Raw genomic sequence first — 24,524 nt, forward strand, 5'->3', positions numbered from 1 at the left:
CCCCCAAGGTTTGGGGGGGGTTTCTGGGGGAGTGTGGAGGGTGATGGATGAGGCCTTGGACAGAGGGTACAGGGAGCCTGGGCTGTGAGGGCAAGTGGGGGGGGCTGCTGTCCAGCTTCTCAGCCAAGAGGCCCCATCTCCCATCTCCCAGCCTTAGCACCCTATTAGAAGCCAACACCCCCTGCCCTAGGAGGCCTGGAGTGGGGGAGGGCCCAGGAGAGGGAACAGGGTTCAGGGGAAGAGCAGGAGCCCCGGGGTGGGGGCAGCCCCAGATGAGGGGCTGCTTCCAGGGGGACTGAGCTGGGGAGCCCCTCCAAGCCAGCCCACCTCCCCACAGGAGGGGACACTGGGCTGATCCAGAGTTGTACTCTGGGAGGGTCAGCATCAGGGATAGCAAGCTTTCTCCATGGCACAGGGGATGAATGGCCCTGCCATGTCCACACTCATGCCACTGCAGGACCTTACCTGATCCAGCCCTCCCCTGCCCACTCAATCCCAACTGCCCATCCACAGAGTTAGACACTGACAAGCGGTTGGCACTCTCCCAGCCTGCTGGATGTGAGGAGCCCTCCACCCCCGCCCTGCCTGTCCCAAAAGTCCCCAGTTTGGGGGCCACCTGGACCTGCTCCCACCCACAGTCCATACCTTCTATCTCTGATGCTCTCCTGTCCTTTCCCAGCCCAGGACCCCCAGCCAGCAGCAGCCAAGGACTCATCTGGGAGGCCCCTCTAGCAGCCCAGTACCCTTCCATGCTGTCCCCAGAGGCCCCCTCCCATCTCCCACCACCCATTGCTCCCCATATCCCTGTGGCCAGGCTCTGCCAGCACAGGGACCCTGCCCCACCAGATCCATGGGTCAACCCTGGAGCAAAGTTCTGAGTGGGGACTGCTGGCTCTAAGCAGGTAAGTACACAGAGCCCATCTCCAGAAACTCAACCCAAACACAACCTCCCAGGGTAGAATCTGGCAGCTGTGCTGGGAATCCAGTGCAGTGAACCCGAGACCAAGTCACATGCCCACCAAGGGCCTGCCTACGGGTCCCGGGGGCTCTCTGGGCCCCTCCCCATCCTGCCTGGCAAGGTGCTGGCTCTGGGGACGCCAATGACACCCGTGGGCACCAGCATGACCCCAAAAGTTACTTGGCATTGCAGGTGTCCTGCTGGCTCTGATCCCACTCCAGACCACACGTGGCCAAAGGTCTGCCAGCCCCAGAGACCACTGAGGACCAAGGGTGACTCGTTGTCCCAGGGCAGGGGGGACAGCTCTGCCACACCTGCATCATCTCTCTCTTCTCTTTGGGTTAAACCTGGATACCTCCCAACAGCTCCCGTCCCCATCCCGTGCAGGCAACACCCCAGAGGAGCCCAGATGCCAATGTTTTCTAAACTCCCCCATGATTGAGAGCCACTAACTGGACAAGTGGACTGTTCTAGAACAAAACACGGGCAGCTTTCTGCACCCATATGGCCAGAGCACAACTGCTGAGACTCAGAGTGCCTGCTCCCTCAGGAGGCCCTCCAGGGAGCAAACAGGATGCACTGAGCACTCCCAGAGTCTCAGGGACCCTCAGACTGCAACCCAGGGTGGGAGGAAAAGAGCTCTTCCACAGTCATTGGAGAAGCCATAATGGCCACTTCCGACTTCCGCGAATGCACGTGTCAGCCCTGGTGCGGTGGGACATATCCACGCAGCCAGGTCAGTGGGCCAAAGGTCCCCCCATCCTGCAGAGAATGGGCTGGCGGCCAGGCCCCAGAAAGCTCAGCGTCCTGCAGACCGGCACCTTCCATCTACATCTGCACCAGGGATGGTGGCCGCTGTGAATGTTCTTTGGCGTGAATAAATCAAGAAAATGTCTCCAAAGGTTATCAGTGTTTTCTTTCACTACCACAAACCATACCCTCCTACTCAAACCTCCTGAGGTCAGTGTCTTGGGCAGAAATCCCCCATTTCATTAAATGAAATCCCTGTGCTGTGTGAGACCCACAGGCTCAAGGCCCGACGGCTTTCAGCCAGAAACAAACATGGGGAAGCAAACTCCTTTTATTGAAATCAGACCACCGTCCAAGCTCTGAAGAGCCGGCAGGAAACTGGCCGTGGTGGGCCAGGCAGCACCCACGGCCCCCCGTGCCCTGCATGGCAGGGGTTTCAGAAATGGGACACCCGCCCACTCTACCATCAGCCCGCAGCTCCCATTTCATAGAACGCCCTTCCAAAAACTCATTCAAAATAAAGCAGCTTTCTCCGGAACTGTAATAGCCATAAAAATCCAAAATACTTCTTTAGGAAAGACTAGATAAAAATTAAACCTATTGTTCAAAGTTCTGCGTAGCCCAGCTCCTGTCCGTTGCCAGCCCAGACCCCCGCCCCGCCCACCTGGGGTCAGTTGCTCTCGATCTGCCCCAGGTCCAGCTCACCACGGCCAGGAGGAAAGGCGCCCTCCTCCCCCGCGCTATCCCCATCACTGGGGTCCCCGCCGCTGCCGCCCTCACTCTCAGCGGCCACGGGCTCCCAAGAGGCCCAAGGGCCAGGGCCAGTGCAGCGGGGGCTGGGGTGCACGCTCCATGGGCTGGAGCCAGGCGTGACGACACCCATGAGGCCATGTGGGTCATACGGGGCCAGCTTCCCCTGGCTGTCATCCTCCTCTTCATCTTCATAATCAAGGGAGCAAAGGCTTTTTGAATTTTTTAAAGTCTGCAACAGAAAAGATACAGGCTTAAAAGCATTTCCACAGGGTTACACAGGAGGCAGTGTCCCAGGGACCCAGGAACAGATCCCCCCATTCACATAAAGCATCTTGGGTTCCTGCGTGTCACCCACACACCACATTCAAGCCTGCCCAGAGTGACAGGCCTCCAGCGCTGACCCAGGAAGCTGCACCACTGAGACCCACTCCCCAGATGGGCCGGCACTGCCTCGAATCTCCAGCCAAATCTTCCCTGTGCTGTTAGAGATGGAGGCACCCAGAGCCATCCTGTCCAACATCAGCACTCTCCCCCAGCTGCAAATAGAGCCCTGCCCACTCAAGTGGCACACCCCCCACACACACCTCAGCTACTCCACAAGGGCCCTAAGAACCAGCAGGCCACCCAGCCCTGCTAAGGGTTTCTGACCCAGGAACTGGGAGCATGTACTGGCCTCCTCCCCTTCACGCCTAGTCACAGCCCACCTCCAGACCACACACAACAGCAGCCCCCTTGGTCCAGTCAGGCCCCCGTCTCCCCAACACCAACACTACTCCCTGGCCTCGCCCCGAACTCCTAGCCCTGCAGAACCTGTATGGGGTCTGCCGTGTGCCAACCCCTAGGCTGGAGAAGCCTCCCATCTGCCCAGCTGTAACCTCAGCGACTCTGGAGTCAGGCTCCCCTCTGGGCCACCCCCACACAGGGGTCAGCACGTGGTTCGGGTCCCTGAAGGTCACCTGCAGGACACAGAGGGGGGTGGGTCCTGGGGACGCAGCCATTCCCGCACTCTCACCGGGGCCCTGGCACCTACTTCTGGGAGCCCAGAGCATAAGCCGAAACAATGCCACGCAGCCAAGTCCCAAACCTTCCAGAGCCGGGACCTGCCTCCTAACAGACCATCTCCTTGGCTAGAAAATTTCCTAGAAACAGTCCCACCATGAATTCAAGTAAATAAACACTTGCCCCTTAGGAGAGTAGAAATCCTCTTTGAAATCAGCACTTTTAAGGAAACTATTTGGGGGTGCCTGGGTGGCCCAGTGGATTAAAGCCTCTGCCTTCAGCTCAGGTCATGATCTCAGGGTCCTGAGATCAAGCCCCGCATTGGGCTCTCTGCTCAGCGGCGAGCCTGCATCCTCCTCTCTCCCCCTCTGCCTGCCTCTCTGTCTACTTGTGATCTCTGTCTGTCAAATAAATAAATAAAATCTTTAAGAAAAAAAAAAGGAAACTATTTGGCTCTAGGAAACAGTCAGACTTTCCTTGTTGTTCTATGATATTTAAGCCACAGAAAAGTAAAATTCTAACGATTCAATCCTTAAAGATGCAACTGGTCATACACTCTGCTCACAGAACAAGGGTTCATGAAATAACTTCTTTATTCAAATTGAGGTGGATGTGACCATGAGGGTCACTCCTTGAGGACACGGCCTGTCTCTGCAGCCTTGCTGGGCCCTTGCCTGGCCCCCAACCCCATGGCACACACACGAGCCAGCAGTGGCTGGACATTGGCGGGAGGACCGCTGCAGAGAGGTCCTCTGTTGCTGCGCTGGGAGCCCACCCATGGGTGGCAGCTGGAAAGCGGCAGGCTCTGTGCATGACCACTCAGGCTGCCTGGGAGACGTAGCGGCCGCTGATGAAGCCACACACGCAGAGCTATGACCCATATTCGGCATCAGCCACATGCCCGGGGTGCACCCCCACATAACTTAACTGGGGACGACGGGAAGCCAGGCTATAAGGCCCCCTCGGGGTGGCTGGGGCCACGTGGCCACATGTGACCCTCTGCCTGGACAGTCCCGCCACTGCTATCGTCACTCTAGTTTCAGGTCACCCACGGAAGCAGATGAACATAAACTATGTTTTTTCCAAAGTCAAAGGTCAAGACTTTAATAATAAATGAGGGGTTCTTGATTTGAAAGGGTCCCCCAGCTTGTGTGCCATCTGCTGCAGCCCCAGAGCCAGGCCCTGACCTCCTGGGGGTACGAGCCGGCGCCCAGTGCCTCCACCACCCCAAGCCAACGTCCCAGCACCCGCTAAGCAGTGAGACTCTGAAGAGGAACAGAGAGGCGCCCGTAAGCCATCCCAAGTTCCCTTCAAGGACTTTCCGGGAAACAGCCAGCCCCAAGGGCACCCACTGAGGTGTCAAGCCATCTCCAAACCACAATATGCGGACCTGCACTCCTGGACGGCACAGCCTCAGCCACGGGTGGGAGCTCCTCACACCTCTGCTCAGCCAGACCAGACCCTGCCCTTGGGCCCCACAGAGCCCCAGCCATCCTGAAGGCCAGGGCTGAAGAAGAGCCCCAGTTGGGGGGGCCCAGCTGCCTGCAGGCACCCGGAGCCCAGCACCCATGAGCACTGGTCCAACCAGGCCTCCGGCTGTGGAGAGAGATACAGACGCCCAGCAACAAGACGCCCCACGTGGACCCACGTGGCAAACCCAAGTGCCAGCCTCGGCCAGCTGAGGGAGGAGGCTGGCCTGGCTCAAGCCACCAAGGCCTGCAGGGCTTTGAAGATCCACATCACACATGGGGTGTACACCAGCAGGTGTATGTGTGTGCAGGGTGCTGAGTGTGTCTGAGTGTGTTGGATGAGAGGGCTGGAATGAGGAAGCTGGCTGGGAAGCAATGGGATCCCTCGACCCTGCCCCCACTTATGGGCCAGCACAGGGGTGAGGACAGTCCAGGACACCAAGGACTGGTGGGTCTCAGCCTGGGGGAGGGACAACATGGGCAAACAGATGCCCGGCGAACATTTACACCCTGAGCACAGAGCCCGGTCCCATCAGCTCCCAGCCTGCCCTGGTGGGGACCAGATGTGTTCTCCATGGAACCTGACCCCACAGCAAACTCAGAGAGATGGGGACATGGGCGCTCCCAGCATGTGGGAGACTCAGGTCACCCCCAAAAACCTCAGGCCAGAGGGCCACACCCACAAGACAGAGACTGTGGTCCAAAACCCAACTGACATGAAGTGTCACAGAACATCCGTGGCCTCTAACAGGGAAGACAAGTGAGGCTGGAAACCAGAGAGGACAGTATGGAGGAGCAGGCAGTACAAGGGTGAGAAACAGCCCCAAACCCAAGTCCACTGCCAGCATCCCCGGAGACAGGGCTCTAGCCCTGAAGCGGGACAAGCAGGGAACCCATGGCCTGCAGGAGCCCCGATGCCTGGACAGCTGGGGTCCTGGAGGCTGCGGGCACCAAGGCAGGGAGGGCCGGCGAATGTGCACGCCGACCCAATCCCCCACCCCACAATCCAGGAAACTAACTGATGCAGCCCCGCACATGGCACTGTCCATAAAACAGACACACCAGGTCTGTCACCCAGAAGCCCCAGAGTGCAAAGGGCAGAGAGGAAGTCCGAGCCGCACCACCTGCCTCACAGCAGCCAGCAGTGCCCCCTGAGCCCAAAGGAACTGCTCCACGGAGAGTAGGACAGAAATACTTTTGGATTCATTCTGTCTCCCAAACCTCCCCCACTGGCAGGCTCCACCCAAGAAGCTGCTTCCCCAAATAACACCACAGCAAGGAAAGGTGTCCACATGTGTGGAGAGGGCCAGTGCAGAGCTGGACGACACACACACCTGGACACCTCCCACCCACACCACCAACAGAGCACAAACTGGGCTGCCTGGGGCCTCTGGGGACACTCCCATCACCACTCAAAGATCTGTGCTGACCCCACAGGAGAAGCCTGCAGTGGCCTGATGGGCACCCATTCCCACAACCTTCCCCCCACCTCATGCCCAGGAGCTGCACACTCCCAGTGCCCCAGCCATTGGGCCTGTGTGTCCCACACTGTGCCTGACCTGGCACCCATGCCTGACCCTAGCGTCTGCTCTGGACCCTGGTGCCCACACCTGACCCCACCATTGACATCTGACCCTTGAGCCCACAGCCCACACCTGACACATGACCCTGGCGCCCACACCTGACCCGGCACCCACACCTAACTCCAGTACCCACACCTGACACCTAACCCCGGCGCCCACCTCTGACCCCAGCACTGACTGTAAAGTGGGGACCAGAGTGTGACCCTGGGCCTGCTGTCACCACAAGGGTAACAACATCCCTCTGCCCATAGAGCGGTGCAGTGCTCATAGCCTCGCCTCCCACCTAACTGTAATTAACAAAATAACCTGCTAACGGAGCAAGGAAAGGAGAAAAGTTAAAGGACAGCAGATGTGACACCCCGATGCTAATGCGTAAATGAAAGGATCAAGTTTTCAAACTGAGACTCGCACATGGGGCAGGAACAGCCCCTAAGCAGATGGAGGACAAGCCCCACACTGCAGGCGTCCCGACACAGCCCGGCCTGCCCACCCCAAATGCCAGTGGGTGGCAGAGGAAGGACCCCCTGCCCCCGTGCACACACATGCGCCGACACACCTCGCTGGCTGTGCCTCGTGGAGAGTGGTGACAGTTGCAGACCCGCACATTCTCCAGCGCCCCTTCTGCTGCGAGCCCCCAGGGAGTGTCGCAGTAAGCCTGCTGGAGCAGACAAGATGTGACCCCAGCCACAGGATGGCAACTGAGTTCCTGACTCTTGGGCCGTGGATGCCACGGTCTGTTCAATAAGTTCCAGGTCTCCAGTAACCACAACAGCCTGAAGAACCAGGGGTCACTCCGCCTGCAGGACCCACTCACCCACATGTCCCTGGGCAGCCCCCCACCAGCCACCCCTACACTGCCTGATCCGGAGGATGGGGTGTCCCTCCTCCGCCCTGCAGGGGCTCTGGACTCTGCCCACCCTTGTCTAGGCGGGCGTGGAAAGTTCGTGAACACCCCCGCGTGTTCAAACCCAGGCCACCCACTGCTTGCCAGCTGTTTTCTCTTTCACAGCTATCTCGTTCAACAACCTATCCAGGGACTTTAGGACGAGATGCCATGAGTCACCACCCAGCTGTCCACTTAGGCCGCGAGTTGGTTCCCTTGTCCTCATGAGAGGACCCTCACGAAGTCACAGCTAGAGTCCCTGCCAAAACCCCTAAAGTACTAGGTATAACAAAAATAAAGACAGGAACCAACATCATAGATGACAAAGTGACAGAAAGCCACAGGTGACCAATAAGCTACGGCACGTGCCACACATGCCACGTGCCACAGACTGGCACATGGCTCCAGGCAGCAGAAGTGTGTACATTCTTCCGTCTGCCCCACCCTGACTACACCCGCCCTCCTCGGGGGCTGAGTCTGCCATGGAGGCCACGCTGACCCAGAGGCAGGGAGCCACACGTCCGAATTACAGGCTGGAGCAGTTCTGCGATCACGCCATAGATGGCTCAGAATGTCCTACACATCAAAAAGGCTTCTGAAAACACACAATTTCATAAAAACAAAGGCAAAAACAAAAACAACAAAAAAAAAAACAGCACCTGTTCCTATACTCGGTTGGAATCATGACTATCTGCACATTTTCTATAATGATGTTTTAATTTCAACTTTGAAACCTAACTTTGCCAGTAAAAATTAAAAACTCTTTATGTTTTCCTGTGGAAACGGTCGCTTACCCAGAACAAGGATTAGCCAGTATCCCCTCCTCGCTGACCAAAGCCAAGCCTCAGGCCCTGCTGGGCCCAGAGGAGGGTGGCCCAGAGCCAAGCCTCAGGGGCTGCTGGGTGACCCTGCCATGTGGCCACTGTAGGGGGCAGTGCAGTGGGCTGCTCAGTGTCGGCCTGCAGTCAAAGATCCCACATTCTTACCCGCCCCCCAACCCTTCCGACCCCCGGCTTCAAGCGCACAAAAGTGGCCTGCTGATGTCAGGAGCATCAGACCATGGCACGCACACACAGGAAGGATGTGAGAGCCACTGAGAAGCTCCCGTCCCTGCTCATAGCCGCACCTTCACGTGGACAACAGACGTGTCCGAAGGCGGGCCCCAGGGACAGCCATCCAAACCCTGCCATGTCCTGCCTCAGTTTCCCCCATGGCGCTTTGCCCAGGCCGGTTCTGAGAAGCCTTGTGTACATGCAAAACCTCAAGAGAAGGGAACATTCAGGGTCTCCAGCCACGAACCTGACAGGATGTGCCCACTTCCCACAACTGGCAACATGCTTCTTGGAGGGGACCCCTGCCCCCAGCAGCAAAGCACATCAGGGTGCACAAGATGTCACGGCACACATGCAGCCCCCGGCAACGCTTGGGGCCTCTGCATCCCCAGCGGCAGCTAGAGGCCGGCGGCCTATGCCCACCTCCCATGCACGCCCCCCACAGCCCAGCAGCCCCTGTCCACCCCACATGCGCCTCACAGAGCCTGGCGGCCCCTGTCCACCCATCTGTGCCCCCAGACCCCAGCAGCCCCTGCCTGCCCTGCACTTGCACCCCCAGAGCCTGGCGGCCCCCACCTGCTCCCACACATAACCCCAGCCACCCCCAGAACCTGGCAGCCCCTACCCACCTCCACGTAAGCCCCCAGTAGCCCATCCCCAGCCACCTACACACTTCCTGTCCTCCAGTGCTCAAGGGTCACATCCACACTTCCAAAAGTGTTTTTAAGTTTTCTGCTCCCTTCCGTTACATGTTGACCACAAATGAGTGTCCACCCCACTTGTAGGAGACATCTAGGTGAACACTGCACCCGAGAGAAACCCATAGGTCTCGTCCAAAACATCACCAAACCTGGCCACTTAGCCCTTAACAGCTCAGCTGCTGCTTCCACCTCTTTGTTCGGTTAAGACAACTGACCTTCCCAGATTCCTGCTGACACAGCAAGAGGTATGGGTTTAGCCTTTGGCCATTCCTGGTTCCTACCACCTAAACCCTTAGAACTTCCTGAGTGATGGGGTGAGCAGTGTCTTTTGTGATTTGTAACGAGCCCCATTCAACTACACCTGGGTTTACACTAACATAACCCCTGGGGACTCCTAGCCAGCTTTGGGATGGGGCAGTGGACGGAATGACCACGCCAGGCTTAGTGGGTTGGACTTCAAGTCCCCCACCCCCACCCCCAGGGATGGAGAGGGGATAGAGAGGTGGTCCATCTCAGAGGCCAGCGATCTCAAAAGTCGCATCTGGGCAGTGGAGCCTCCATAAAACACCCCCGCACAGGGGATGGGGGGGAGCGGGAGGGCTCCCAGGTTGGGGAGCATGTCTGGGGACTGGGCGGGTGGGAGCTCTGCACCTCCTGACCCTCACCTCTTCGAGGGTGAGTCTCTTTGGTCTGGATGATCTTGAGTTGTGTCCTTCATGATAAATGGGTCATGAGTTAGTTCGGGTGCTTCCCGCAGTTCTGCGAGCTTGAGCAGGAGGTCGTGGGAACCCTGATTTGTAGACAGTGGGTGGGAGGTACAGGAGGCATCTGAAGGAGGGGTGGTCTTGTGAGGCTGAGCCCTCAGCCTGCAAGGTCTGCACTGATGGCAGCCAGTGTCAGAGGGGCACCAACTGTCAGACCCCTGTCAGCATCTGCAGACCAGAGACCTATGGGCGGGAGGCTGCATGCCCGGCACAGAGGCAGTGTAAGTGGAAACACAGGCTGACAGTGTGCCCTGACCATGAACAGCACACTGAGAGACCATAACCAGGGGCGGCCAGGAGCTGGGGAGGGACGGGGCTGCAGCAGGACGGAGGGCTGGGCTCAGAGCTGGCCTCCATCCCCCAGGTCACCATGGGACATGTCCATCAGCTACCACAATGGCTCACGACGCCTCTATCTGTTTACGTTTAATTATTCAAAACATCAGAAATAAAAAAGCTAAAAATGCACCAAACATTTTAAAAGCCCTAAAAAATACAATAAGCAACTTTGTGCCCCAAATGGACACCTTAAATGCAATGCCACTTCCCAGAAACACATCAATTCAGGAAGCCCCGGCAGACTGCCCCAGAGACATGGCATGTGTGGGTCCGCTCACCTCCACACACAGGCCCAGATGGCGTCCCAGTGAGCCCCCAGCAAACAGCATGTGATGGCTGGGACGTGGCTCATCTGGCGCGTTGAGCCGGCGGGAGACACAGCCCCGCGGAGCGAGAGCAAATGGGGGACAGAGCAGAGCCGCCCCACTGAGCATGAAGCCGTATGGACTCCTTGAGGGCTGCTACACAGGTAAAGCAAGGCAACAGGACGGTGAGGCTGGGGACTCGGGCAGAGGGGCTCTCCAAACCAGGGGCCAGCACAGGGGCCCTCGAGGATGCGGGGGGCAGGGGATACCCAGCAATCTACCAAAAATGACAGAAAATATTTTAGAAAGACAAGCAGGGCAACTGGGGCTCAGTTGGTTGAGCGTCTGACTCTCAGTTTTGGCTCAAGTCAGGATCTCAGGGTGTGAGATTGAGCCCCGAGCCAGGCTCTGAGCTCAGCAGGGGCATCTGCTGGAGATTCTCTCTTCTTTTCTCTCTGCGCCCCCACACCCGCCCCCATACCCCTCATGTGCTCATGCTATCTTGCTTGCTCTCTAAAAAGGACAGACAAGCAGGCTTCACATCTCCTGGGCTTTGTTTCCTTGAGGCTGCTGGATTCAGCTCCCCACCCGATGCTGTACCCTGCCCTCCTGCTTCTAGCCGCCCTGCCCCCCTGCCTGCTGAACCCCACTTAGGTCTGCCCCGTCCTGCCCCCCAGCTCACCACTCTGCTCCGTGGCTCCCCACACCGAAAGGTGGTCATGGCCATCCCGCTCCAGGGAGGGCAGGGGCCCCGAGAGCCATGGGGACACGTGAGGCCAGGATCCTGACACAGCTACATGCACAAGCACACACACACACGTACACACACATGCACACACGCACGCACAAGCACACACATGCACACAGGGTGAGGCCAGGATCCTGACACATCTACACGCACAAGCACACACACACGTACACACACATGCACACACGCACACACAAGCACACACATGCACACAGGGTGAGCACAGGCAGGCAGTCGGCATGGCCACAGGAGCTGGTGCAGGGGACACAGCCAGGCCCAGAGCGCATCCCCAGGCCGCTGGGCTCCTGCAGAGGGGCGGAGACTACAGGACCAGTGCCACTGGCCAAGCACACAGGAAACAAGATGAGCCTCACCCGGGTCATTTTCAGAAAGTCCAAGGACGGGCGCGGCCAGCGAGTGCGCTCCTCTCGCCGGCGCCGCCATCTCCTCCCGACAAGCACACATGGCTGTGAGCGACACCGGAGCAGGCCCAGCTGCCGGCCCAGCTCGGGTGTGGACGAGCGGCTGCTGCTGGTGGACGCCAGGGCTGTGCCCAGTCCCGCCAGGTGCTCCTGGGACAGGGACAGGCGGCGCCACCAGGGGGGGCACGGGCCACTCTCACAGCCATCTGTGTGGCCGCTGCTGGCCCAGGGCAGCTGGGGTGCGGGGGGCAAGGTGGGGCTGGGCCCCAGGCTTTCCTGCGGGGTGGCGCTCCCGCCGCTGTGGCACCGCCTCTTGGACACCGGCGTCCAGACCTTGGAGCCTCCGGGGCGCCAGGGGGAGCGGCAGCGGGCCAGCCCATCCGGCTCTGACAGCGAGCGGCAGTGGCGCTTGGTTGGTGGGGCCAAAGGGGGCCCTGCGCTCTCCCTGAGGTCTGTGGCGCTCACGGCCCCCAGGCCTGCGTCGGGGCCCCGTGTGCCCGTGACCGTCTGACTCCCGACGGGCTGTCTGCCACCTAAGACCTTCCAGGGGCACCTGTCTTCTGAGGAAACACAAAAGAGAAGAGATGGGTGAGCAGGGGACCAGGCACGGTCTATGCCAGGCCCTGAGGCCCCAGCCCAGTTGGGGACGTGGCCAGACATGAAGCCTCACGCCATGTGGATGCCAGGGGACATGGCATCTTGGGCCCAGACCCACCTGCATTCCCCGGGGCAGCTCAGCCCAGGAGCTGGCCTCACTTTTCCAAGGAAGACACCTGTCAATGAGGCCAGCTAGTCATTCCCTGAAAATGACTAGAGCACGCTTTTGTCCTTTCATTTCATGGAAAGACTTGCCCGGTGTCACCTTCCCTGTCTGCAGCAACATCTTCCTCCTGTGTGCAAGCTCACCTGCAAGATCCACCAGGCCGCTGCTTCCTGGCAGCTGGGGCCCCCCCCCTCCTCTCCAGGAGGCAGCTCTCAGCTTCCAGGACCTCAAGGCATGGCCACGGCACACAGCAGCAGGGACCACTCACAGCGCCAGAGACACCCACCCCTAGCCTCCACGTGCTCACGTCCCACAGCTACCAACCTCCCACAAGACACGAGTGTCCACAGTCTGCACTCCACACCTGGCAGACCCACAAGTGAGCACCCACCATGCGAGCACAGGGGCTCCCTCCGCCCACCCGCCCCCAATGCCCCAGGAGGAGCCCACCCACCCCAGCCCTTCTTCAGACTCTCCTTCACACACCCTGAGGGCCCAGAGCCCAGATGCACCCACCAGGGCAGCAGTCGCAAGCTTTGCATCTCCCTGAGCCCCACTGGGGGCAGAGTCAGGTGAGTGGTCTCCTGGGACTCCTCATGCGGAGGCAAGGTTCACCACAACACCCTGACTCCCACTGACCTGACCAATAGTCAGTTCGGCAGCCCCCACCACTGCGGCCACTCACAGTCACTACCAGCTAGGGACCTGGACATGGAGGAAGTGGGGCCCAAGAGAGTAGGCCAGGACCCTTGCAGGGAAAAGCAGGGGCCAAGGCCCTGGAGTGACCCTAGGCAGCAAAGAGGCAAGGTCAGACCCCCGGGAATGCCTGTTGAGGACTGGCCCCGTGTGCAGGATGGACTCCCACTGAGGACACGGAGCCAAGGGCCTGGTGCTGGGCTCACACTCCTACCTCTACCAGATCACAAAAGAATTTGGTAAATAACCTTCACTTCAGTAGTCTAGAGAGCCACGTAACACAGCGCCCTTGCTGGTGGCCTCTGAGTGCCACCCAGCACCCATGATGAGCAGGGCCGGCCGAGGGAGGACAGGCACTCAAGTCAGAGCCCAGCTAACAGGCTTCGCCACAGCCTGCAACCCAGAGCCGAGGTTAGTGAGAGAAGAGGGCAACAGGCTCTGCACACACTCACTTACACAGTCACATGGGGTGGATTTTAGATGTTCGGGGGGCGCATGCACTTGCAGGGGGCTGAGCCCCAACGCACACTGATGGCCCAGCATGAGCCACATGGGAGATGCACACGCCCTCTGAGGTGCACCCGATCCCGCCCTATTCTCCCTTCAGTGGCCACAGGGCCCCAGAGGGTGGGCCTCTCCAGGAGGGCCTGGCCTGGCAGAGGGAGAGACCCGGCTGCGCCCTGACCTACAGCCCAGCGGGGAGAGGCCTGCTGCTGGTGACCTTCCCCAGGAAGCAACAGGAGACACACCACCCTCCGGCTTTTGCTGCGGAAGTCAGCACCACACCCCAGCTCCACATCTCATGCCCTCTGTGTAGGCCCTCTACGTCCCCCTCCCGTGGCCACAGAAGCCCAGGAAGACGGGTCTGGGCTTTGGAACACTTACCATCACTCTCAAAAGGGAACAAATGACCACTGTTGCTCAGTGCCCCAGCAGAACGCTGAAAGTAACAAGAAAAACCAGTATGAACACCGTGGACACAGACACCGAGTACACAGCAACACCAAGTCAAAGCTAATGTGATGATCTCATCTTGGAAACCCCTTCTATCTTTCCCCAACACTCTTTTTGGCAATGAAAAAGAAAAGCAGGGGTGCCTGGGTGGGTTGGGCCTCGGCCTTTGGCTCAGGTCATGATCTCAGGGTCCTGGGATCAAGCCCCGCATCAGGCTCTCTGCTCAGCGGGGAGTCTTCTTCCCCCTCCCTCTGCCTGCCTCTCTGCCTACTTGTGATTTCTCTGTCAAATAAATAAATAAAATCTTTAAAAAAAAAAAAAAAAAGAAAGAAAGAAAAAAGAAAAGCATGGATCCCAGAATACCTTTTTTTCTTAATCAAGATTCTTAAAAGCTGAACAACACTCAGCTGAGGGAGGAAGATCAAAAGCCACATGCATGCCCCTGTGTGCTCTAGCAGATAGTGCAACCTCCCACAGCCAGGGCCATCCTCAAGGCCTCCCCATGCAGGCCGTCTCCCACGCATACCAGCCCACAGGGCAGGCCCTAAAGGCAGTGGGGTCTCCCTAGAACCCGCAAAGCTCTGTGTCTCGGCTGCAATCTTCCCTGGGGCACCCGAGGGGCTGCCTGGCAGGTCAGTAACGCTCGCCTGGGTCTGTCTGCTCTTCTGGGCTCTCCCCACCTGTCCCAGAGGCACCATCATCGTCCGGCTGGGTCCCCAGGGCAAGCCCCCGGTGCTGTGGGGACACAGAACTATCCTGTGGGGTCCCGGAGCTGCTCAACGGTTTCTGCCTTTCCACCTCCACAAGCAGGAAACCTCTCCTGAGGCCAGCTTCCTAAGGGGTCAGGCCCTGCGACCTTTGAACTGGTGCTAAATTAGAAGGAGATCCTTGCTGATTCTCATAAAGGGATAGAGGTCATTCAGGACCCAGAAAAAGTGCTCATCAACAGCCAGCCATGGCAAAGACACATGGCTGTTCTGGAGCCAGGCCTCCATCACCTGACAGGGCTAAAGACCTGGAGAGACTTGGCCAACCAGAGGCGGACCAGGGGACCAGCAGTTCTACAGACCTGAGACCCAGGTCAGGCAGCACAAGGAGGAAGCAGCTCTCTAACTTCCAGGAAATGGTCAACACAGAAGCCAGTCATTTACACCATCAGGAATCATACCTCTCTATGACTACAAATCCTCCCCAGGGACCTGCGGTCCCCACAGAGTGCTCCCAAGGCCCTCCCAGCACCCCAGAACCCCACAGTACCCCCAAGGCTCTCCCAGCACCCAGCACCCCCAAAGTATCGCCCAAGGCCCTCCCAGCACCCCAGCACCCCCACAGCGCTTCCAAGGCCCTCCCAGCACCCCAGATCCCCAGAGTCCCCCAAGGCTCTCCCAGTCCCCCAGGACCCCCACAGTGCCCCTCAAGGCCCTCCCAGTTCCCCAGCACCCCCACAGCACCCCAAGGCCCTCCCAGCACCCTAGCACCCCCACAGTGCCCCCCAAGGCTCTCCCAGCACCCCAGCACCCCCACAGTGGCCCCCAAGGCCCTCCCAGTCCCCCAGCACCTCCAAGGCCCTCCCAGCACCCCAGCACCCCCAAAGTATCCCCCAAGGCCCTCTCAGCACCTCAACACCTCCGCAGTGCCTCTAAGGCCCTCCCAGCACCCCAGACCCCCATAGCACCCCCAAGGCCCTCCCAGCATCCAGCACCCCCACAGAGTTCCCCAAGGCTCTCCCAGCATCCCAGCACCCCCACAGTGGCCCCAAGGCCTTCCCAGTCCCCCAGCACCTCCAAGGCCCTCCCAGCACCCCAGCACCCCCACAGCTACCCTCATGGCCCTCCTAGATCCCCCTGTGCCCTACAGCACCCTCCATGGCCCTCCCAGAGCCCCCATCCACCATGCCACCCCCCCACAAGCTGGATTGGCCAGCTGCTGTCCCCCAGGTGAGCACCAGGCACAAGCACTTTCCAAGGGCTGTAATCCCCACAAACAGGAAACCTGAACAGAAGCACCGTCTGTCAAGGAAAGATTCCAGTGGCTCTCACACAAGGTGCCCAGGCTCCAGCCCAGTGTGAAGGTGCAGCAGCCACATGGGGCAGCCAGAGGGCATGGGCTTTGTGGGTTGCGCGTGTGCTGGGGAGTGGGGCAGGGCTGGCCTAGGGCCTTTCTGTGGCAGGACAGCTGCAGTGGCATGGGCCTACACGTCCAGAATGGGTCTGTACACCCTACTTCATGATGTTTTCGACCAGACAAGGCCACCTCCGAACATGTTCCCAGGACGCCAGGGGCCACGAGACCACAGGCTGGCACCGAGGCAGGCCCAGCCCCACCACACCTGCCACGACACCATCCACCAGAGCCCGGGGTCGGCCCATGCAGCCCGTGGCCTGCAGTCCACTCCCCTGAGCATCCTTGACAGAGGCAGGACAGCTCCTCTGTGTAAGCCTCGGTCTCCCCACCTGGGCCAGGGTGAGAGTGGGACGCACACATGGGGCAGCTCCTGGGCTATGTGAGAGCACAGAACCTACCAGCTGACGGTGGAGAGAGGACTACCATTTCCAGAAAGGGTGCAAGAAAGAAAACCCACCCTTAGCCTGGCCTCATCTCACACACTACTCAGCTCCAGGGAGAGTGCAGTTTTCAAGCTAAAGGAAAACAGATGCTTCTAGAAAAAAACAGGAGGATATCTTCAAGCCTCAGGGTAGCAAAGATTTCTTAAGTGAGATACAAACACCCTAACTTAAACGGATGCTTCCATCTACACTGAAATCAGACAAAGCAAACCACAAGACAGGAGAAAATATTTGCAAACAGGAATCCAAGAAAAGGCTCATAGCAGAATGTATCAATGACTTCCCACAGACCAGTTAAAAAAAAGGCACACGACCCAACAGGAAAATGGCCAAAGACCTAAGTCACTCACAACTGGCCACTGAGCAGAACAAGAGGCACGATCTCCCTTGTCATCTGGGGAAAGCAGGCAGAGCCTGGGGACACAGTGCCGTGCGTGACCAGGGCACTGCAGACAAAACCAGCCCCTGGGGACCACACGTGGGCTGTTCAGCAATGTCTGTCTCAGCGGCCAGAGCCTGGGAAGGGCCCAAAGGTCCACTGACAGCAGGACAGAGACCGCACTGCAGAGGAAGGACAGAAGCACCAACGACCATCCACATGACGAGTCTCCCAAGTTCCCACCAGGGAAAGAAGCCGGACTCCAAAAGGACAGGCTGCACAGCCCAGACAACCCAGGACGGGCTAGGCCATATGGGCCCCCAGAAGGTCAAAACCCATCTGGGTGGTGGAGGTGGCATTACCCGTGTGCACAGCCAGCAAACCTCACCCAACAGGACAGCAGAGCCCGTGTCACGGTCCACCATGTGCAAAGTCTGCCTCACTAAAAAAATGAATTTTCCACGAAAGGTTTTTGAAAGCCAAACTCCCCACCATCCAAGCCCGTACCTGTGCAGCTGGGCACATGGCTTATGGACAGCCCACACCACAGCTGGCAGTACTAGAAGGCTGAATGCCCACCCCCCCCAGCACCCCAGCTTGCGACCCTCTTCCTTGGCCCCGACCCCCCACAACACGCACCCCCAACCCCCCTCGCTGCCCCTGCAGCCTCACACAGCACCCTGTACTCCCAGACCCCACCGTGGCCACAGGCCATCCACGAATGAAGCCCAGAATCTACAGCTCACTCAAGAGCCGCAGGGTCCGGCTCCACAAGCACCATGGGGTTTTTACCAGAGCTGCGACCACCCTACAGCAGGCAAACTGCACCCTCATGTGAGTGCCCCTTATCCCCATGGACCCCAAAACCACCCAGACACAACTCTGGGCACCATGAGGAGCAAAACAAGCGTCTCCCCAAAGGTCATGGACTTGGTGCAGACCATCCTTGAACGACAAGCCACAGAGGTGGAAGAGCCTGGCTGGAGGGAACAGGTGTATCCACAGCGAGTCCACAGGAGAGAGCGGTGGACCCTCAGGGAATGGAGTTCGCACTCTGTCTGCGCTGCCCCACACAACAGCCAGCAGCCACGGGCTGCGACTAAAATCCGAACTTCAATTACACAAAACACTCCCAGCTCCCCATTACCCCAGCCACATCGTGGGCTCAGTAACCCCATGCTTTAAGTAGCCACATACTGAGCCAGCAGGGAGCATTCTATCACCACAGACTGTGGCCCTGGATGGACTGCCCCAGGTCCCCCATCCACACTCATGGGGACAGACAGCATTTGCTGACATGACCCAGAGCACCAACTACAGAAAACACCAGAAACCTGAGACACAGTCCTGTCTGGGCAAGGGATGGGACAGTGGGAATCGGACACAAACTCATGTGTTTCTAGGCCTTTTTGGTCAGAGTTAGACTAGCCTCTGTCCCCCAAGAGTCCCAGAGGCAAAGCAAGAAGAGCTGACCCCACCCCCATGCTCAGAAGGCTTTGTAAGAGACTAGGGGCCTTGGCGGGAAGTGGGAATGCACCTGAGGCCAGAGAAAAAGGAATATAAAACAAAGGAACTATCCCCACTGAATGGGTGAGGACAGAGTGGCTATGGGGTCGACCAGAACACCCACGAGGAGGCACTAAGCAGAGCATGGCCAGGCACACAGAGCACTCAGCACATCTGTGTTGAATGAACCATGCTACACAGGGGCACTGACCCTCGAGATACATGTCAGCTCTCTGACAGGGCAGAGACCCTCAAATGGATCAAGCCCTCGAGACTGGACAAGGTGCCCCCTCTAGGCCTTCCACTCCCACTACCTACTTCTGACCACGCAGCAGGTGGCAGTACTTGGGGAGGGATGAGTGAGTGACCAGAGCAGCACATGGCTGGAGAGACAAAGGCACCGAGTGTTTAGTGATTTCCAATTTTGTTTACAAGTATCTTGAATTTTAGTTTTAAAACAAATGATTCAACTTTTGGAAAACTTTTCAGTGCCCTTAGAACAACTGGAGTGTGTGAAATCTACTTCTTCAATGATAAATTCCATGAAACCTAAACACAGATCAGACATTTCTGTAATGAGAACCTGGTGTCCAAACTGAGATCTGTTGTAAGTGTAAAGTACACAGTAGGTTTCAGGGACTTTGTTTTTAAAAATGTAAACTTTTGGCAAGGGCGCCAAGGACCAGTCAGGGGGAAGGAAGAGTCCTGTGAAGAGATGGTACTGGGACAACTAGGATCCACACACAAGAGAACGAAGCTGGACCCCTACCTCACACCACACACTACAAGTAGCTCAAAGGGATCAAACACCTGAATGTAAGAGCTAAAAATATACAACTGATAGAGGAAAACAGAAGAGTAAATCTTCATGACCTTGGATTTAGCCAAGGATTCTTAGATACAACACGAAAAGCACAGGCAACAAAAGGAAAAAGAGATCAGTTGGACTTCGATGAAATAAAGCTTTTGTGCTTCAGAGAACACTATCAAGAAAGACATCCACAGGGCGCCTGGGTGGCTCAGTGGTTAAGCCGCTGCCTTCGGCTCAGGTCATGATCTCAGGGTCCTGGGATCGAGTCCCGCATCGGGCTCTCTGCTCAGCAGGGAGCCTGCTTCCTCCTCTCTCTCTCTCTCTCTCTGCCTGCCTCTCTGCCTACTTGTGATTTCTCTCTGTCAAATAAATAAATAAAATCTTTAAAAAAAAAAAAAAAAAAAAAAAAAAAAAAGAAAGACATCCACAGAACAGAACAATGTTTTTTCAAATCACATATCTGATTATGGATCAAAATATATAAAGAATCCTAACAACTCAAAAATTAAAAAACAGTCAACCCAGTTTTTCAATGGGCAAAAGACTTGAAGACCTATTTCTTCAAAGACGAGCCACCGATGGCCAGAGGGCATGAGAAAAGGATGAGCATCATTACTTGGGAGGGAAGTGCAGATCAAACCACAAGGAGACAGCAGCTGTCAGGGCGGCTGGAGTCAGACAGCGGGATGGCTGCAGGTGTTAAGGAGTATGAGGAGACTAAGGACTCTTGGTGCACAATGGTGTGATCACTGCAGGAAAGAGCTCGGTTTCTCAGGGTAAACAGTCACAACACATCCCACAAGTCCCACTCCTGGACGTACACCCAAGAGAAACAAAGACGTCTGTACACAAACATTTAAGGCAGTGGTGCTGGTAACTGCTGCCAGGCAGAAGCAACCCAGATGTCCACCAACCGACAAACGGACAGACAGAATGCAGTCTATCCAACGGGTCTCTGGCCACACCCGGCAGCGCTGTCCTGAAGGTCCTCCTGGGAGGAGGTGCCGCCAATGCACTGCCTGCTGTGGGAGCCACTGGCCACATCAAGACACAGGGCACCTGACATGTGTCTAGTGCAAACAAAAAATAGCATGTTGTGTTTAATTTTAATTAGCTTTAATTTCAATTTAAAAAGCCACACAGGTTAGGGGCTGTCACATGGGGCAGCCTGGCTCTTACCAGCCATCTGTGCAACACACCAGGGACAGGAGACACCCAAAAAGACGTCTATAGAGACACACACAGAAACAGTCCGAGAAGAACAGTCTAGAACTCACTGTGAGACAACCGCAGGCAGGCTATTAGGGGACGGCACAGACAGGACAAGAGGCCAGGGCCTGACAGTGACAACCTCAAGGTCTCTAACACTCTACTCTTACCTGTGTTATGATTTTGCCATGAAAATACAAACATTAGTCACCTTCAAAAACTTGGATTTCTATTCCTAGACAACAAATTGGCTTTTAAAACTGTCGACTTGTTTCCGTGAACGTTAGAAGTACCATGTACTGAGATGCACGCAGGCAGCATGAGGGGATGGTCCCCAGGTAAATCGCTGACCTCCAGGGACCCTGACAAGTTCTGCAGAGTTGACCGCACCAGCCTTACTAAAGCCCAACGTCAAACGTGACAGAGACAACAGACTTCTGGCTCGAAAAGACAGGACCACTCATGCCTTTCACTGCCTATAAATTACATCTGGTTTTTTAAAAGTGAACAGTTTAAAACAGCAGGTTTCTATAAATAAAGCGTCAGCAGATGTGGGCAGAAACCCTGCAAACGCAGGGACCAGCCTCCCCAGGAGGTCGGCCAAAGGCCCACTGGTAATGAGGCAATTCTCTTCCATTGGGAACTGACACCAAGTAAATCTATTTGCATCATGATGGGAAGACTCACAGGTAAAATTTGTTTTGCCGTCACCCTCTCTCTAAATGAACACCTGCATGCGGGCCCCGTGGACCCACAGCTCGTAGCCCCAACCCCACAGTGGCCCTGACCCACAGTGACCTCCCTGGGCCACAGTTCACTCCACACACACCAAACCTCCATTTCCAACAGCAAAACGGCTGCTGTAGATTTCGTCTTGGGGACAGGAAAGGCCTGTGCTCCTATTTCAGGAAGAAAGACCTACCACGTAATTAACAGGCTATCTCATCAAAACCACACGTCTTGGGGCACCTGGGTGGCTCAGTGGGTTAAAGCCTCTGCCTTCGACTCAGGTCATGATCTCAGGGTCCTGGGATAGAGCCCCACATTGGGCTCTCTGCTCAGCTGGGAGCCTGCTTCCTCCTCTCTCTCTGCTTGCCTCTCTGCCTACCTGTGATCTCTGTCTGTCAAATAAATAAATAAAATCTTTAAAAAAAAAACACACACACGTCTTGAGGAAACACACAGATCGCCCCCAAGGGCAGAGAACGGAGCCAGGAGCGCCACGGGCTGACCATGTGGGCCTTCCTCCTGGACAGGGTGCTCCCAGCGGCCCTTCTCTCCCCCAGAGGGGTGACATGTTCCCCAAACGTGGTAGGACCAGCCATGTCCACTCCTCCATGGGGGCCCTGCAGGCCCGATCTGTCACCCTTCTCCCCAGCAAAGCCACATAGCACCTGGTCGCCAGCTTCCAGCCACACCGTCTGAAGGGCACATGGCCATTGGACACCATGCGTGATGTGCTACAGCCTGGGTTTCAGTCACTGTCCAGGAAACAGTCACTGCACTGAGCACAGGGGAGGGTGAGAACACGTACACGGCATGCCGCCAGAATCCCATAGGGCCCCAAGCTCCAGGCCGGAGAGTCACACCCCACAAAGGCCCCTGGGTGCCCCTAAACCCCCAGGCTGCAGACACAGGCCAACGCCCCCGGCCCCAGCAGTCCCATCTGCAGCACTGAGACTCGGAACCTCACAACCACCCACAGTGACAGTGATGGTGATGGTGACGGTGGGCCATGAGCAGAGGCCTGGAGATCCAGATTCCTGCCACCACAGGGAGCCCTGACTCTCAGCCCAGCCGCACCAACAGCACTCTGGGCACCTGGCATCAGCAAGACTGTTCAAGGCCTCTGAGCACCGTGTGGGCTGCACACCCAGCCACCTCCACCCGCACCTACAGCCCAACCCAGATAGTCCTGAAGGTCGAGCTCATGCGACCCTGGAAAACCGGCTCCACCTATGCGAACCTCAAGCCAGGTAAGGAAGCTGTGGGGCGGATCGAGAGAGAGGCCATCGGAAGGGATGGCACCGACACAAGGGGTGTCAGGGTGTGGGCACCGCGTGCTCAGAGATGTGTGATGGGTACGGAGAGCTGCATGCTGCACACTCAGGACTGGCACACCTCCAGGACTTGAGTGGACATTCACTAAAAGCTGGGATTTGTTTTTAATGAGGCTAAAAAACCCAGCATGGCCCCAGGACACAGCCCCCTCCAGCCTCCTCCTACCACGTCCCCACAGACCTTGGCTGCACAGTCCAGCCCAGCCAGTCACCCCCAGACCACTGGCGAGGCACAGGGTCCTGCCTATGGGCGTCACAGCCAGCTTACCGGGCTGGCATCGTAGCTCTTGTGGGCAAGGTCATCCAGGCTCTGGTTCTGCAGCTTCTCAGTAATGAGTGTGACCATGGTCAGGGGCCTGTGTCGGTACCAAGGGGCCCTGGGGGGCACAACAGCAAGCTTCAGGAGGCCTGGGCCACTGCTGGGTCAGAGCTGACCCTCCAGATGGATTTCCGCTTTACAGAGGAGTGATCCATTTCCAGGTAGTCTTCAGGACTCTGTGTTTGTGGGGAAGAGAGAGAAGTAATTATGTGCAGAACCACTGGGTCGGTGCTCCTACTCTATGCTGAGTACCTTGTGTGCAGAATATTTCTGTTATCTCCGGTTGATAAAAACCCTCTTGCTTCACAACCACCATACAAGTGCCCAGAAACCACTAAAAGCGCCGTTCTGGTCAAAGGACGGTAAGTTACATGCATAGCTGAGGTCCAGTGCTCCTGAAGCCCCAAGGAAGCAGCCCTGAAGGCCAACCCGCCTCCCCCAACCACCACATCAGACAGAGCAGACGGTGATGGAGGGGAGACATGGGGAAGCTGGGCAGGAGCAGGAAGCCACAGCCTGCCCCAAGAACCAGCTACATGAGAACTAACTACTGAACCCCTGTGCACCACGGTCCCCCCAGCGGCTACACAGTCCTCCCCTAGTCCATCCAGCTGGCCCCATGTGGGAGGCCACAGGGGGTGCAGGGCCCGCCCCAGGCCCACAGTGAGGAGGCTGTAGGGGCAGCTGAGGGGGCCTCCAAGCCCAGGAGTGGGCACTCAAGCTTGCACCTGGGACGTGGCTGCCCACAGACACCAGCAGGGGGAGACTCCTGAGCACCCGTGCAGCCTGCCACCCACTCAGAACCCCAGCTTTCACCCTTCTCAGCGGCCCGCTGCTTAGTGTGAGTAGGACCACCTGCCTTGGAAGCCATGGAGAGTGCCAGCCTAACAGGAAGGCCCCAGCCACCCAGAGGAAACAGCATCAGGCCTGCCCTCAGAGGGAGAAGGCACCCAGTCCACAGAATAAGATCAGAATGCCCTTAAAAACAAGTATTCAGGGACGCCTGGGTGGCTCAGTGGGTTAAAGCCTCTGCCTTAGGCTCAGGTCATGATTCCAGGGTCCTGGGATCTAGCCCAGCATAGGGCTCTCTGCTCAGTGGAGAGCCTGCTTCCCCCCTCTCTCTGCCTGCCTCTCTGCCTACTTGTGATCTCTGTCAAATAAATAAAATTTAAAAAAAAAAAAATTTAAGTATTTAAAGAAAAATGAAAAGAGTATTTTTTAAAAATGAAAAATGAAAAGAAATTAAGAAATGAGAACAGTGACAGAAGGTAATCTCCAGGGAGCCAGTTCAGATCCTGCCCCATCCCCACACCTGCACCACTCACCCACGGTCCCCTGGGCAGGACCTACCGAGCCCGCAAGCTGGCCTGGCTCTCTCTGCCTCTCCCCACAAATTCTCCTGAAGCCCCAACTCAGAACCTCCCTCACAGGACAGGGGCACTACCAGGGGCCCTCCAGGCCGACCAACTCTGCTGCAATTACACCCACCCACAAGGGCCAAGGCCCTACCCTCCAACTCCTGTGCCCGCCATGC

General features: G+C 57.3%; 1 protein-coding gene across 5 annotated transcripts in view; it reads right to left on the reverse strand.

Annotated features, from left to right (window-relative positions):
• Positions 1-2,021: 2,021 nt before the first annotated feature.
• The window catches only part of FAM53A (family with sequence similarity 53 member A), a 31,328-nt gene continuing 8,825 nt past the window's right edge, over positions 2,022-24,524 (reverse strand). For 3 of the 5 annotated variants that reach the window (XM_032333565.1, XM_032333564.1, XM_032333566.1), the window contains exons 2-5: positions 22,940-23,166; positions 14,071-14,125; positions 11,679-12,286; positions 2,022-2,690 (exon numbers count right to left, since the gene is read on the reverse strand). In XM_032333565.1, the coding sequence (XP_032189456.1) occupies positions 2,379-2,690; positions 11,679-12,286; positions 14,071-14,125; positions 22,940-23,017 (1,053 nt within the window). In that variant the 5' untranslated portion in view covers positions 23,018-23,166 and the 3' untranslated portion in view covers positions 2,022-2,378. Of the gene's footprint in view, positions 2,691-7,068; positions 7,168-10,954; positions 11,350-11,447; positions 12,287-14,070; positions 14,126-22,939; positions 23,167-24,524 lie in introns of those variants that run through there. The other 2 variants (XM_032333568.1, XM_032333567.1) reach the window with 2 other exon arrangements.

The sequence above is a fragment of the Mustela erminea genome, chromosome 2 (assembly GCF_009829155.1).
Source record: "Mustela erminea isolate mMusErm1 chromosome 2, mMusErm1.Pri, whole genome shotgun sequence".
Classification (NCBI taxonomy): domain Eukaryota; kingdom Metazoa; phylum Chordata; class Mammalia; order Carnivora; family Mustelidae; genus Mustela; species Mustela erminea.